This window comes from Cutaneotrichosporon oleaginosum (assembly GCF_008065305.1).
Source record: "Cutaneotrichosporon oleaginosum strain ATCC 20508 chromosome Unknown ATCC20508_contig03, whole genome shotgun sequence".
NCBI lineage: Eukaryota > Fungi > Basidiomycota > Tremellomycetes > Trichosporonales > Trichosporonaceae > Cutaneotrichosporon > Cutaneotrichosporon oleaginosum.
In genome coordinates, this window is record NW_027072172.1 from 1098034 (window position 1) to 1112997 (window position 14964).

The 14964-nt window shown below is 62.9% G+C and overlaps 6 protein-coding genes across 6 annotated transcripts; 3 read left to right on the plus strand and 3 right to left on the minus strand.

Annotated features, from left to right (window-relative positions):
• Window positions 1–414: 414 nt before the first annotated feature.
• Window positions 415–4719, minus strand: COLE_03628 (uncharacterized protein; the record flags this gene model as incomplete). Its single annotated transcript, XM_018420695.2, has 2 exons — window positions 415–4577; window positions 4611–4719. 2 exons carry the CDS (start codon window positions 4717–4719, stop codon window positions 415–417), a joined length of 4272 nt encoding a protein of 1423 aa, XP_018281497.1.
• Window positions 4720–5308: 589 nt separating this feature from the next.
• COLE_03629 (uncharacterized protein) lies at window positions 5309–5788 on the minus strand (the record flags this gene model as incomplete). Its single annotated transcript, XM_018419714.2, has 1 exon — window positions 5309–5788. One exon carries the CDS (start codon window positions 5786–5788, stop codon window positions 5309–5311), a length of 480 nt encoding a protein of 159 aa, XP_018281498.1.
• A 725-nt stretch (window positions 5789–6513) lies between these two features.
• COLE_03630 (uncharacterized protein) lies at window positions 6514–7788 on the plus strand (the record flags this gene model as incomplete). The annotated part of the gene is made up of 3 exons (XM_018420211.2): window positions 6514–6590; window positions 6720–7453; window positions 7487–7788. The coding sequence occupies 3 exons, from the start codon at window positions 6514–6516 to the stop codon at window positions 7786–7788; spliced, it is 1113 nt and encodes a 370-aa protein (XP_018281499.2).
• Window positions 7789–7871: 83 nt separating this feature from the next.
• On the minus strand, window positions 7872–9812 carry COLE_03631 (uncharacterized protein; the record flags this gene model as incomplete). Its single annotated transcript, XM_018421175.2, has 4 exons — window positions 7872–9096; window positions 9131–9483; window positions 9559–9668; window positions 9707–9812. 4 exons carry the CDS (start codon window positions 9810–9812, stop codon window positions 7872–7874), a joined length of 1794 nt encoding a protein of 597 aa, XP_018281500.1.
• A 1110-nt stretch (window positions 9813–10922) lies between these two features.
• On the plus strand, window positions 10923–11273 carry COLE_03632 (uncharacterized protein; the record flags this gene model as incomplete). The annotated part of the gene is made up of 1 exon (XM_018419715.2): window positions 10923–11273. The coding sequence occupies one exon, from the start codon at window positions 10923–10925 to the stop codon at window positions 11271–11273; it is 351 nt and encodes a 116-aa protein (XP_018281501.1).
• A 1808-nt stretch (window positions 11274–13081) lies between these two features.
• On the plus strand, window positions 13082–14407 carry COLE_03633 (uncharacterized protein; the record flags this gene model as incomplete). Its single annotated transcript, XM_018419716.2, has 1 exon — window positions 13082–14407. The coding sequence occupies one exon, from the start codon at window positions 13082–13084 to the stop codon at window positions 14405–14407; it is 1326 nt and encodes a 441-aa protein (XP_018281502.1).
• Window positions 14408–14964: the final 557 nt, after the last annotated feature.

Sequence of the window (14964 nt, forward strand, 5' to 3'; positions counted from 1 at the left end):
TTGTTGCGTCTGCACGACTTGACGGCGCATCGGACGGACGTACGGGGCGATGACAGCTATGGATGTGACGGGGAACATGTGGCGCGTGCGCGAGCTGGGGTGGCGCCGCTGGGTCAGGTCTTGTGCGGCTGGATACCTTCTCGGCGACTATGCCTGCCATGGCCGTCGATGGGGTACTGAGCCGGCTGCGGGATGTCCGAGCGGGGAGTTGTTAGTTGACTGGTCAGGGGTTTAGACTGCCAACTCGTGCCATGCTACAGCGCAGAACGGCCCGCATCACTCCCGCCTGTGATGGCGACAATCGTGTTACCAGCTGAGATCAGTAGTTCACGTTAATCATGCTGCCCCGTGGATCGGATCAAACTGCTGATTGGGTATGCAACGAGTGGTGATGCTATGATATGGATAAGTAGACTACCGTTTGGCGCCGGTGCGGCGCTTGCCGCGCAGGTTCTTTGCGCCGCGCGCAGGCTTGTTGGACGGCACCGCGCCCTGGATGTACTTGACGAGCTCGTCTACGTCCATGTGTCCGCGCTCGCCGATCTTGATGCTTCCGGCGGGGGCCTCGCCCTCGCCTGCGGCGCCGGCCGCGCCAGCCTCCTCGGCCTGCTTGGCCGCGGCGGCGCGCACGGACGCAGCCAGCTGCGCCGCCTGCTCGGCAGTCAGCGTCGTGCCGCCTGGCAGCACCTTGCGGGGCGGGGGCACGCCGCGCTGCGCGGCCTGCAGCCGGCTGGCCTGCTGCTGGCGCAGCAGCTCCTGCTCCTGCTTCTGGCGCTCGACGTTATCGATCACGGCCTTGAGCAGCTCGACGTTCTTCGCGACCTCCTTGGTCTGCGCGTGCTCGGCGCCGTACACGTCCGTGAAGATGGCGAGGGCGCCCTCCGAGCTCGCGAGCGCGGCGGCGAAGTCGCCGCCGAGGAAGTGCGCTTGCGTGAGCTGGTGCAGCGCGTTGCCGTATTGCACGTGCTTGCGGCTGAATTGGGCCGCGTTGCGCTCGGCCGCTTCGTGCAGCAGCGCGATCGAGAGCTGGTGCTGGTTCAGCGACTGCAGCACGATGCCGGCGTTCGAGAGCAGCGTGTTGATCTCCGGGTGGTCCGCGCCGTAGATGACGTTCCACAGCATCAGGATGTGGCGGAAGTAGCGCAGCGCTGCTTGCGCGTTGCCCTCGAGGTTCTCGAGCATCGCGAGCTGGAAGTAGTACGCCACCGTGTCGTGGTGGTACACGCCGAGCGTGCGCTCCGCGATCAGCACCGCGTGCCGCTGCAGCTTGAGCGCCGTCGCAATGTCCAAGCCCAAAGGCTGCTCGGGGTCCGCGTTCTCCGACGCAGCAATCTGCTGGATCTTAATCCGCGCAAGCTGGTGCAGCGTGCTCGCGTACTGGTGGTACACGGCGGCAACCTCGGGGTGGATTACGCTGTGGATCGACTCGTACAGCTGCACGCCCTCGAGCATGAACTCGAGGCCCATGTCGATGTCGCCGCGGTTGATGGTCGCGCGGCCGGCCTCAAAGATCTCCTCGGCGACGGCGACGCTCGGCGCAGTCGACATCACGACGGGGAGGAGAGTGAGGACGTCGGCGGGCTCAAAGGTGGTAACGCGCTTCGAGGGGCCGGCCGACTTGCCCTTCTTCTTCTTCGACACGGCCTTGTCGGAGTCACCGTTGACGGCGGCTGCCTCGGACGATGCGTCGAATGCGTAGTCGCGCTGGGCGATTTGGAAGGCGAAGCGCGACGCCAGCTCGCGCAGCAGCTGCGGCTTGCGCAGGCCCGAGGTGAGGCTCGCCTCGTCAAGCTTCCAGCGGAAGCGGGTCTCGACCTCGGAGACGATCTGCTTGCGGAGCGACTCGGGGGTGAGCGAGACATAGGCGGGCTCGGCCGAGGGTCCGACCTCGAACTGCTCGTACACAGCCTTAGGCGAGGCGTTGTAGTCGGTGCCGAGGAGGCAGTTGAGGAAGTGCGAAATGGCGTTGGGCACCTGCTCGGGAAGCAAGCCGCGGACGAGGTCGCGGAGGATGTGCTTGGCGCCACGGAAAACCATCTCCTGGATGACCACCGAGCGGAGCGCGCCGAGAAGACCCTGCGTCTCCTTGGACTCGCCCTCGGGCTTCTTGCTAAAGTTGTCGATGGCAGCGGCGAGGATACCAAGGTAGCGCATGTTGATGCCGCGCGCGTGCATGATGCGGGTGAGCGAGGCGCCGTCCATGACGCCCGAAGCGGAGCCGGTGAGGACGTCGACGACGATGGCCGGGATGCTCATGTCGCGCAGGAACTTGGACGCATCGCGCACAGACTTAATGGCCGGGTCGCTCTCGTCAGTGTACTTGGAGGGCCCGAACGTCTGGCCGTCCTCGGAAGGCGAGTCGACGAACGCGTCGGGGTTGAAGCGGAGCTCAAAGTCCTTGAGCGTGGCGATAGTCTCGGGGTCGATCGCGTCCGTCTTCTCCTCGGCCTTCTCCTGCTCCTTGGCCTCCTCGCCCTCCTTGGCCTCAGCCTTCTCAGACTTCTCGCCCTCAGCCTTGGCCTTCTCCGCCTCCTCAGCCTGCTTCTTGGCGGTGATCTCACGCGCCCAGAGCTTGAGCTCGCTCTCCCAGAAGATCTCGATGAGCTCGGGGCGGAGCAGCGTCATGCGGTGGGGGTAAACGGGGGCGTCGGCCTGCTCGGCACCAGGGCCGACAAGCTTGCCCTCGTAGTTCTTCTCGAGCCACTCAATGTCGACGGGGCTGAGACGCGGGAGGTCGAGGAAGTAACGGCGGCCATCCGAGCCGCGCAGACCCTTGACCTCGGACGAGGCGTAGAACTCGTACTCCTTGTCGCCAGCCTGGAGCTTGTGGGGTGCGAGGCGCTGGTGCGCAGCGATCTTCTGCATCACCTTGTGGGTCGCCTCGTCCCAGTGCAGCGTGGTGGTCTGCTCCGAGTCGGCGCCGTAGATGATGAGGGGGTTGAGCGCGGGCTCCTCCTCCTTGTCACCCTCGACCTTGACCCAGTCCTCCTTCTTCTCCTCGTCCTTGGGCTCGGTCTCAGCCTCGTCCTCAGCCTCGGGGTCGCGGCGCGAGAAAATGCCGGGGAGAACACTCTGGCAGATCCAGCGGTCGCCCTGCCAGTCGACAACGGTGTGGCCGAGGACGTTGGCGCCGTCAATGTCGAGGCGGTTGAGCAGGCGCACACCCTCAGCGTCCTTGGCGTGCGAAACGTGGGCGGCGGCGTCGCCGCCAACGTGCGAGTACGCGCCGATCGAGTCGACCGCCTTGGTGACGAAGATGTTCGAGACGAGCCACATGTGCTGGCGCGCAGGCTCGTTGGGGTTGAGGGGCAGGATGTCGCCGCGGGCGACGTTCATCGCGGCGCGGATCGACGCCTGCGTGAACTCGGCCCAGGTCTTCTGCGCCATGCGCTCGCGGAACACACGCTCAGGCATGGTGGAGTGGGGCAGCTCCTTGACGCCCTGGATCTCCTCGTTCCAGTCACGGGCGCTGTCGAGGCCCTCAGCTGAGGTCGCGCCCGAGTGGAGGTACGCGAGCTGGGTGCGGAGGATTTCCGGGCCGGTCGCTGGCTTGGGCTCGGCGATGATCCACGGGAACGCGGGCTCGGCCTGAGGGATAGCGACGGTCGAGAGGGGGTCGCGGGCAGGCGCGGTCGACGAGAGCGAAGGGAGCGCGAAGAGGCGCTCCGTGAAAAGCGGCGAGAGGGAGTGGAGGAGGTCGAAGAGGGAGTGGGTCACCGAGCCGTCGCGCGGAGTGGGGTCAAAGTTGTTGACGTTCGACTTGGAGACATACCACCCGCGGGTCGTGCACACGAGAGTGAAGACGTCGCCCTCGAGGATCGAGACCTGGAGGTAGAGCTGGTGGCCCTTCTGTCGGAGCGGGGCGGGAGGGGGGTTGAAGGGCGAGAGCTGGATCGAGCGCAGGCAGGCGTTGACCTCGACGGGTGCCTGCGAGACGGGGAGCTTGGAGAGGGGGAGGCCGTTGGAGGCCGGGGTCCAGTCCGAGAACGCGTGCTCGGTGACCTCGGCGTCCTTGGCATCATTGCTGTCCTTCTTCTCGGCCTCCTTCTGGGCGGCCTTGGCCTTGGCCTCGGCGTCCTTGGGCGAGTCGCCGGCGTACAGCGAGCCGGTGCGGACCTCCTCAAAAATGGAGGCGCCGGCACCGACGCCGAGCGGAGTGCTCAGGTTGTTCACGGTAGTCCCGGCAGGCTCGATGAACTCAAGGAGGCGGATAACAGCCTGGCGGGCCGACGACTCCGAATAGGGCTCGGGGACGACGTCGAGCGTCCGCTCTCCGTCCTCCGGAAGGTGGGCGAAAACATCGGCAAGCTCAAGGAAGTCGCTGAGCTTGTCGCCGGCGCGGATCTCGATGCCGTCCTTGGAAGTCGAGAGCACGTCCTCGCCCTTGCCGGGGAGGCGGAGCGAGTGAGGGCCGAGCCAGTACCCGCCGACCCACTCGGAGACGGCCAGCTTGATCTCCTGCACGGTCTCAGAGGGCTGCGAGTACAGGCTGAGCTTGGAAAACGACTCGCCCTCCTGGGGCTTGGGGAGGGTACGCGCGTTCTTCGGGGTGGGCAAGTGGACGGCGACGGGCGGGACTGGTGTGAGTGTTTGCGGGGCGGTATGCTCACGCTGGGGCTGCTGGGGCTGCTGCTCAGCCTGCTCGGCCTCGGTAGCCTCGGGCGCCTCAACGGGAGCCTCGACCGGCGTAGCCTCGGGCTTGGCCTGGTTGTCGGACATGATGGGAATGAATGTGTCACTCGACCGGAGTCGGGGTCGGGCGAACGGGTAGACACAGGTCGGGGCCGACGAGCTGGCGAAGGAACCGGAATGAAGGGGTGGGTTTTAGTCGATAGTCCCACTCCTGCTTTTGCACACTCGCTTGCGATAGACGCTGGAGAGAGGGTGTGGAAAGAGATGGAGAGGAGAGAGGAGCGGCTCGAGTGGTTTACGGCCTTGCAGTATCTTTGCCGACTTTTCGTCGAGCATCTCGCGGGGCGCAGGGCGGAGGCAGCTGGGCGGACGGATCAAAGTCACGTGGCCCCGCTTCAGGTCCGTCTCATCCATGTAAGACTCAGCCCAATCATCATCCGATTTTAGCCGAGCCTGGCATTGAGGCCTGCGTCGTTGGCCGCGCGAGAGCACTGGCAGCCGCTGTCCTTCCGAAGAGAAGAGGCGCGTTAAGGCTTCATTACCAGAGGTGGGAGCGGAGATTGGTGTATGGTGTGGTGGGTAGTGGCAAGTGACACCGACGCCGATCGCAATGGTTGAGCGCGCCCAAGGCTGGAGAATGAGAGCCGAGACAGAAGACGGAGACGGAGCGACGAGCTCAGGCACGGAGAGAGAGAGAGAGAGCATGAAACCAAGCCACCCGGCAAACGGGAGTGTCTGGACAGGACACGGGCGACTGGCCGAGTGGCCGAAGAGAGCAGTGCGGGGGGTGGAATAATGGGAATACTGGGTGACTGCCACTCATCCCTTGGTCGTGAGACAGGCGACATGAGAGTGGATGTCGGCTACAGTAGGAATGGTTGTCTGTGCACTTCGCATCGCCCCGCTGTATGTTCTCGACGAGCATCGCCGCGCTGTTTACAGAGCGTGCAGTCGTCAGTCGTGAGTGTACGCTCGATCTGCCTAGCGGTGAGCTGGCGTGGCGAGGAGTTTCCGCCGTGAAGCTGTGCACCAAGATTTCAACGCTAACCTTGAATGTCCATGCCGATGGGAGGTACAACAGGCCGGAGGAGTCGATGCATGACCGCGTTCCGCTGGCCTTGCTGGAAGCGAAGTCATGTGCATGCTGAGTGTGCATGGTGTTTATGCAGTTGACATGGTCTCGAGGCACGTGTATGGTGCAAGTAATAGCGCGGGGACGGGAGAGAGACGACTAATGTGATTAGTCACCGGGCTAATACCGCTCCCTTAGTCACCTAATAATCGGCCATCCTCCACGTCGACGCCTCACACGTAGCCGCCCTGTGGCTGATCAAGATCCCGACCATCTCTCTCTCAGCCTTTATTGTCGTGCTGTCACCCCCCAACCACTTTCTTTCTCTCTTTCTTTCACTTCTCCCTTTCTCTTCCATCTCACAACAATGAGGCTCTCAGCTCTCCTCGCCCTCCTCCCCGCCATCGCAGGCGTCTTCGCCAGCGACGTCCTCGACCTCAACCAGGAGACCTTCATGTCCGAGGTCTACGATGAGGACCTTGCCCTCGTCGAGTTCTTCGCTCCCTGTAAGTCTCAGAGAACAATAGACGCAGAATGGAACATTGCTGACTCTAGGGTGTGGCCACTGCAAAAAGTACGCTTACCCCCCCACTTTCTAACTTACTCACCCCAGCCTCGCTCCCCATTACGAGGAGGCCGCCACGACGCTCAAGGGCGAGAACATCAAGCTCGCAAAGGTCGACTGCACCAAGGAGGAGACGGTGTGCAAGCAGTACGATGTCCAGGGCTACCCCACCCTCAAGGTGTTCCGCAAGGGCGAGCCGACCAACTACAACGGCCCCCGTGAGGCCGAGGGCATCATCGCGTACATGCGCAAGCAGGCCCTCCCTGCCGTCTCGGTCCTTACCACCGAGAACCACGACGAGTTCACCACCAAGGACAATGTGTGAGTGGAGGTGTGAGAGCAAGCGTCGCTTGAAGCGACGCGTGCTGCGTGTCGAGTGCGGCCGCCACGCGTCGGCTCACGACTATCGTTCTACCCTCGCCGACCCCCGCCGCTTCGCGCTAACACCAGCGTCCTAATCGCGTACGGCGACGACGCGCACCCCGTCCCCGAGGCGTTCTCGCAGTTCGCCGACGTGGCGCGCGAGAACTTCCTCTTCGGCAAGGTCGAGGGCTCGTCGCTCCCCGAGCTGCCGAAGGGCACCAAGCTCCCCGCGCTTGTGCTGTACAAGAAGTTTGACGAGGGCAAGGTGGTCTACGACGACGACTTTGCCAAGGACAACCTGGGCGACCTGATGGGCTGGGCGAACGCGCAGTCGGTGCCGCTCTTCGACGAGATCGGCCCGAAGAACTTTGCAAAGTACGCCGAGTCGGGGCTCCCGCTCGGCTTCCTCTTTATGGACCCTAAGGACGAGGCGACGCGCGACCAGATCCGCAAGGACTCGGCCGAGCTCTTCAAGGCGAACCGGGGCAAGCTGAACTTTGTGTGGATTGACGGCGACAAGTTTGGCGAGTACGGCAAGTCGCTTGGCGTCGCGCCCGAGTCGCAGCCCGGCTTTGTCATCCAGAACCTCCAAGAGCAGACCAAGTACCTGATGCCCGAGGCGTTCAACGCCAAGTCGCTCGAAAAGTTTGTCACGGCGTTCGTGGCTGGCGACGTCGCGCCGCACGTCAAGTCGCAGCCCGTGCCCGCGTCCCAAGACGGGCCGGTGTACAAGCTCACGACGCTGGGCTGGGACCAGCTGTTTGAGCAGACGGACAAGGACATCTTTGTCGAGTTCTACGCGCCATGGTGTGGCCACTGCCGTGAGTAGCTAGCCCGCGCTCGCTGACGCACAGAGCGCCTCGCGCCCGTGTGGGACACGCTCGGCGAGAGCTACAAGGGCTCGAACGTCGTCATCGCCCAGATGGACGCGACGGAGAACGACCTCCCCGCCGGCCTGCCCTTCCGCGTCGAGGGCTTCCCCACGCTCAAGTTCCGCGCCGCCGGCTCGCACGAGTTTGTCGAGTACGAGGGCGACCGCTCGCTCGAGAGCCTCACCGAGTTCATCGAGGCCAACAGCAAGGCACCCAAGGTCGAGAAGAAGGCCGACGAGGCCGACGCCGAGGACGAGGCCCACTCGAAGCGCGACGAGCTTTAAGCTGCTGCTCGCTTGTAAAACATGCATCTCTCACCGCACGCGGTCAGGTCTATATTATGACTGATGTATCCAATCCGATATAATTAGGCGGGGGTGAACAGCTCGTCCCACGACACGACGCGCCCATTGGACGCGAGGTGGCGTGTCCAGATCCACCAGAATGCGAGGGCGACGAGGAGGGCCTTGGCGAGTGTTTTGAAGTGCGCGAGCTCGGCTTCGGACTTTGCGCGTGTCCGGTATCGCATTTGCGCCTCGCGGAACTGCCTGTGCGCGAGCCGTCTCGACAGCGCTCTGTTGACACGGGAGATGCGCGGCGTAGCAGTGGGGGCGGGGACGGGGACGGCGGGGTCCAGCGCCGCCGGCGCGGACGGTGCCGACACGATGCTGACGTGCCGGTTGGCGCGCGCCATCCGCATCGCCTCGCGGTATCCGTCGACGCAGCGCTCCATCGCGTCCCACCACGTGTACCCGACAATGCCTTGTGTGCAGGCTCTGTGCGCCATGGCCTCTCTTTGCGTGTGCAGCGTACATGCTTCGGCGAGGAGGGCGGCGTACCCCTCCACGCAAGTGTCGAAGAGGGGGGTGGCGGTGTCGCGGCAGATGGCGGGCCACGCGCGTGATGGCGGTGCCGAGGTGTCTCCTTGCCTCGGCGCCGCCGCCCCTTGCGGGGGCAGTGGGAGGAGCAGCCCCGTGTGCCTGTGCGCGACGAGGTCGCGCGTGCCCTCGGCGTCGAGGCCGACGACGGGGAGGCCAGACGCCAGCGCTTCCAACACGACTTGGCCGAACGTCTCGGTGAAGCTGGGGAAGGCGAAGACGTCGGCGGACGCATAGCACTGCGCGAGCTCGGCGCCGCTGCGGTGACCCATGAATGTGGCGTCCAAGTCCTGCGCGGCGCATATGCTCTCGAGCTCGGGGCGCGCGGGGCCGTCGCCGACGAACACGAGTTTCGGGACGGCCGCGGGCGGCAGCGTGCGCCGCAGGCGGCCGTACGCGCGCAGCAGGAGGACGAGGTTCTTCTCCCATGACACGCGGCCGACGTAGAGCAGCACGTTGCGGGAGGGGAGGTCGCCGGCGCCCGCCGCGCTGACTGTGGGGCTTGCTGGTGGCGTGAGGGGCATATTGAGGCCCGAGATGGCCCGTCCGTCGGGCGCGTCGCCGACGCCCCATGAGGCGCGCATTTTGGGGCAGCGGTGCGCGCGCGAGAAGTGGGACAGATCGACACCGCGCGGCCACAGGCGCACGTTGGCGAAGCTCTGCGACTCGAGCATGTCGCGCGTCGACGGGGATGGGCAGAGGGTGAGTTTGGTTCTGGGGTTAGTGTGTGTCGGAGTATAAAGAGTACTTGGAATACAGCCACTGTTGGAGGCGCCACATGACGGGTTCGAGCCACGAGAGGCCGAACAGCGTCGCGTACGTCGCGAGGTTGGTGTGGTAGCTCGCGACCACGGCGCCGCTTATGCCGGTGCCAATGGCGGGGCCGCCGTCGCCGACCCAATCTTGCCCCGCCCAGCCGAGCTCGAGGGCGACGAGGGTCTGCGCGCCCAGCCAGATGGGGTCGACAAAGTGGACGACGTCGGGCTCAAAGTCTTGGATTACGCGCAAGAACTTGGGCCGCAGGAAGTTGAGCTTGAGGCCGGGGTACACAACCAGGGGCACGCCCGCGGTGCCGACGAGTGGGTGCGATGCATAGTGGCTCTGGGCGTTAGGGCGTGTGTACGGTGTGCAGTGTGCGTAGATGAAGAAGAGATGAAGAGGAAGACGGCGACTCACCATGCCCGTGCCAGGACCCAGGAGCATGCACTGGTGTCCCTCGCGCTCGAGATGTTCGAGCAGGCGCGCAAGCGTGCGCGTGACGCCGTCGACCTTGGGCAGAAAGTTTTCTGGGCTTTAGCTTTGTCTTGCGTCTGTTGGGGCGCACCAGTGACAATGACGATCCGGAGCCCGCTGCGCCCTCTCCCGCCCGAGATCCACGCCTCGCGCGCGTCCCTCGCGTCCCGCGACATGCCTGGGTGCCAGGCGTGCATGGCGGGCGTACATGGGCTCGACTGTGGGTCTGGTGAGGATGGGTGTGCGCCGGGGCGTGGGGCGGGATGAGCGCCAGCGCCAGCGCCTGTGTCGTGGGAGGCGTCGCTGCCGGGCGGCGGCAGCGCCGCGTCGGGTATCTCGCCGTCTGGGATGTGTGGAGGGGGGAGGAGGAGGGCGTCGGGGCTGGCGAGCGGGCTTGGGGGATGGGGGCGGGTGTACTTTGGGGTGAGGGGGGGCGAGAGGAGAGTCATGGTTGATGGAGGAGTATATAGTCAAGGTGGCGATATGCGATGGGAGATGGGAGATGGGAGATTGGAGGAGGAGGAGGCAGGAGGAGGAGGGGGGGGAAGAAGGGAGGAGGGAGAGAGAGGCAGGCCGGATCGGCTGTCGACACTTGGGCAATCTTCTGAGGTGAATCGAGGTGATCGGGCGCAGTGGTAGGGCGCACCGAAGGGCGCAGTACGAAGCAGAAGGTGCTGCGAAGACGGGGGGCGCAGCGGAGTCGCGTAGTCGCGGAGTCACAGAGGAGCGGAGTTGGAGGAGCGGAGTGGACAAGTGGCGGAGCGGCAGAGTGCAGTGGAGTCTGGAGGTCAGTTGGCATTGTTAATATCTTGTGTTTGGTTTGACTGCGGCCGTCTGGCTGTGGTCAAGCATGGGGTCGAACGTGTCTCAGCTGGACTCGGAGGGCCCGGGGGTGTGAGGTTGTTAGTACGACCGAATCGCGGAGACTAGTGGGGCGCGGCGCTGCAGACGAGTGTGATGGGATAGGAGGAGACGAGAGATGAGAGTGTCATTGCCGGCGAACGTTCGTCGAGCGGAACGTGCGTTTTGGCCTGCGCGGGGTATCCGCCTCCACCAAACGAGGAGGAGCCCAAGTTGCCACCCGCTTTGTGGCCACTTGCTTGATCATTGAGAGCAGCTGTGATGCATAGCGCTGCCAGCAAGCGGAGCGCTTCTTGAAAAAGAAAAAGAAAAAAACACCTGCCACAACGTTACTCGACTACAAATGAGTGGAACCGTAAGCCGCAAATTCCGTCGGCCGCGATCAGCGCGACTTGGCACAGGAGAAGCAGAGGGGTGGATGCTACGGTAATAGCTGTCATATAGTAATGAATCATAACCCCTGGGTATTCACCCTCTTGGCGACAATTTCGCTGGCACTAACTGGTATTGATTATTCTCAGTTCCAGAGCTCCAGAGACGGCGTGGTCACGCCCACCCCGCAGAAATCGGGAGAAGGGCGGAGGGCTGTGGAGAGACAGAGAGAGTGTGGATACAGCATGGTCGCCAGATCGCCAGCCAGCTGCCTGCGACGCGACCACGCGACGAGGGCTTGGTGGCGGCTGTGTCATGTCGCGTGGCGATATCGTGGTCGGAAGGATGAGCCACAGCAAAAATCAATCACACGCGTCCTCCTCCTTGTTCATTCGGTTCCGGCAGCCGATACAAATTGCAAATAGCCGAGTCGACTCGGATTGAGTCAACCCTGTATGCCCCAGGGTCCATCTTTTGTTTACGACTACTACTGCCATGAACCCTAAGTACGTCACCTGACCTGTGGCATTCTGGCTTATTACGTTTCCTATTCCCACCGAGTTAATGATGCATCGACTTATAGCGGTGAATGTAATTGAATAGCAACGTAATCAGAATCCAATTTGTTTCAGAGGACGACGTGGGCTGTGGATGAGTGTGGGCGAGGACGGGTGGACGGGTGCCATGGTGGCAAAGGACGTCGCATCCAACGCCAGTACACTGGCACTGGCTACACTGGCTACACTGGCTACCAGAATAGTGGATCACCAGCTCACTAGATGACTTGGTTTACAATGTTCTGGAGGCCTTGTATTCCGATGAAACTGCAAGTGAACGAAGGCTCGACGGCCGGCTGGTAAAACACGCCGCAGGACAGGGACTAGGCCCGCCCGAATTGGCGTTCTTGGTATCCCGCCGAGTTCCAGCGCGCTGCTGAAGAGCTCGAGAGGCCGACGATGCAGGCGATGCAGGCGAGGTGGCCCCCCCCAGCACGCCCCGCACGCCCCGCTCGGTCTCACACCCCTCACCCCTCTTTGCGGTGCCGTTGGGACCGGCGAGAACCAGGGTGTATGGCCGAGCACACAGAAGCAAAACGGCAGACGCGCTGGACCAATCACCCGTCAGATCGTCAGACCGTGGGTCTTTTCTCGTGGCAACCCTCCCCCCTCCCCCCTCCCCCTCTCCCTTTTCACACTCGCTCTTTTTACCATCCTCACTTTGTCTCCTCTCTCTTCTCTCTTTCCACCACTCTACTCCACGTCCTCTCCTCACTCTCTCTCACTCTCTCATCCATCACCCACTACCACGCCCCCATCCCATCACTACGCCTGACGGCCAACGCAGCTAACACCCCCAAGTGTCCTCTGATCAACTACTTGACTACACTTCGACTACCCGGTATGTCCTCCTCCTCGCCACCCCAACTCTTCTCTAACACTCCAGAAATGTTCTTCACCGCCTACTAAATCGCCGCACCCGCGGAGGTCCACCATCATCTTCATTAAGAAGACCTTTTACGTCCACCCCTACCCACTCCTCTACCCTCTCCTCTGAACCCCCCGGTTCGGTAACTGTTGCCCATCATGGCCTTCCAAACTCCCCCCTCCCCCTCTACGACCCAGCAACCATCATCATCCCGCCGCCCCCTTCTGGCATCTGCCCAGACAAGCTCATCAACACCCCCGTAGTCGACTCGCCTTTGCCTACGGGCCACACTTTGAATTCGTGAGTTTGCTTTTTCATAAATGTCCGGGACATGCGCGAACGCACACGCACACTATTTTTATTCTTATGCTCCAACTCTTGACGATCGTCGAGAGATTGTCACAGGAAAGAAGTGGCATCTCTGAAGAGTTGTCGTTCCGGAGAGGTGGTCAGGGTCCATCACGTGGCCCGCACGTGGCCCTCTAAAATAGGCGCCTGCCTCACTTCTGCAGGCCTGCTTTCGCAGTATATTCAGCGCTCCTCGTGCTTCCGGCTGGCTTTTTGCGAGGCCAATCAGCGCCCATCGCTAGCGACTGGCACACTTGTTTGTTCACCCGCACAATTCAATGCCGCGTGGTGCGGCGTGCATGGCGGCGCTGGCCAAGGCGAGCGCCGCGAGGACCTGTCTCAGACATCCCAGACAATCGCCGCTAGAGCTAACTTTTCCAGGCATTGCACTCTGCCGCTTGCGTCGCCCCCCGCCCAGGACTCGCCCACTAAAAACAGCGGTCCCGCCGTCTCGACCACCATGTCTCTTTCGTACCTTTCTCCCCTCCCCGACTTTGTCGACCAGTTCTTGGATCTCGACGAGCTCTCCTCCAACAGCCCCGAGAACGACGCCCCCAGCGAGGTTTCCATCCTCTCTGGCGCTACGACCCCCTCAAAGTCGCCCGCACTCCCTCGTCTCCCTCTCGAGGGTCTGAACCTGGCTCTGGCTCTCGCCAAGTCCAACACAACCGACTCGTCCAAGGCGTTTGGTGTCTTTGACGACCCCAACCCGTTCTCTTGCGACTCGTCTCAGCAGAGCGTCACCAACAAGATGTCCTCCGCCACCAACTGTGACAACGATCTGCTTGCCGTGCTCTTTGGTACTCTTCCGGACGCGAGCCAGCCTGCACCCACGGGGTTCGAGGACCCTCTACTCTTCTCCTGGGAGGACACGTTTTTGGGCCAAGCTCTTGCCCAGCTGAACGCGCCCCCTGCAGCTTTCGACGCAGACGCCGACATTGCCGCCCTGGCCTCGGCTGCCAATGCGTCCAAGGTCTTCCCCGTGACGCCCAACGTGCCGATCGCTCTTGGCCCGTCGGCCACCACGTCGACTTCCTCCGGCTCCTCGCCCCTGTTTGCCGAAGTCTTGCTGTCATCAGCCTCGGACGCGGACCGCAAGGCCCCATTGTCTTTGGCGAGCCCCGCCCCCTCGGCGCCCAACCCAATGCTTTCGCTCAAGCGCAAGCTGAGCGAGACGGAGGATGCAGACCTCGGCAACGCCGGGATGTCGGCACCAGTGCGCACCTACAAGCGTCGCCAGTCGACCAAGGTCAGCCCGACGCTGCAGCAGATGGCTGCCGCAGCGTCAACGGGTTCTCCTGTATTCACTGAAACGCCGCAGGGCGCCCTCGGCCCTTCCCCCCCTGCGCCGACACCGGGTCCAGTCAAGGCGCGGAAGACGGCCACCGTCCGACCCAAGGCGGCCACCGCTCGACCCAAGGCTACTGTACCTGAAAAGTACATGGCCGACGCGCAACAGTTATCGGGCATGTCGCGTGCTCAGATTTTGTCGTACCCGACCTTTGAGGCGCTGCTGCGCGACGTCGATGAGGCCCGCCTTCCCCCTCTTATCCGTCTTGGCGAGCAGATCACTCTGACTCGCGCCAGGGCTGCGGACTCTGCCCAGAAGTCGCGTGAGGAGGCCCAGCAGCGCAAGGATGCTGTCCACAAGCTCGGTGGCCAGGTCAAGGTTTTGGAGGACAAGGTCGATACGCTCAACGGCAAGCTTGACAGTGTTCGCACATTTTTGCTGGAGCAGGTCCACCGCGGCGTTTTTACTGTGTCGCAGGTCCAGCAGTTCCTCTGAGCTGGTCTGTCGCATCGGCTGCATGGCCAATCCACTGTTCCACGCTTGCACATTCATCCGCTGTTAACGCGCTCGCAATCCAGCGCGTCCCCCGCACATGTCCTCAAGTATGCAGCTTGTCATAGCTGTTCGAAATGGCCCAAGTGCCATTCCTCAAGGTTCTCGTTCGTCGCACAAGCCGCGAGGAACGAGCGATGTCGAGCCTTATACGAGGTGCGCCTGCGGCCACCCAGGTTCCATCGTCAAGTCGGACGGGGCGCAAAAATCCCCCCATCCGCATTTCTCTTTCTGTTGTTCGTTTCGTTTCCTTCGTCCTTGCCAACTTTGCCCCTTTCAACTCGTCCCAGGCCAGCCTCTCACGCCATCCACTCCGAACCCTCACCAAAACGCTCCGCCCTTTGCAAGAATCAACCCGCGCGGCGCGCACGGCAGATGCTGGCCTGGCTTTATATTCGTTCGTATAGCTTATGGATACCGTGGCTGAGAATGGTTGCTGAGTTGAGGGAGGGTGGCCAAGTGGGCATGCCGGGTGGCGATACCCGACAAGGTACTGTATA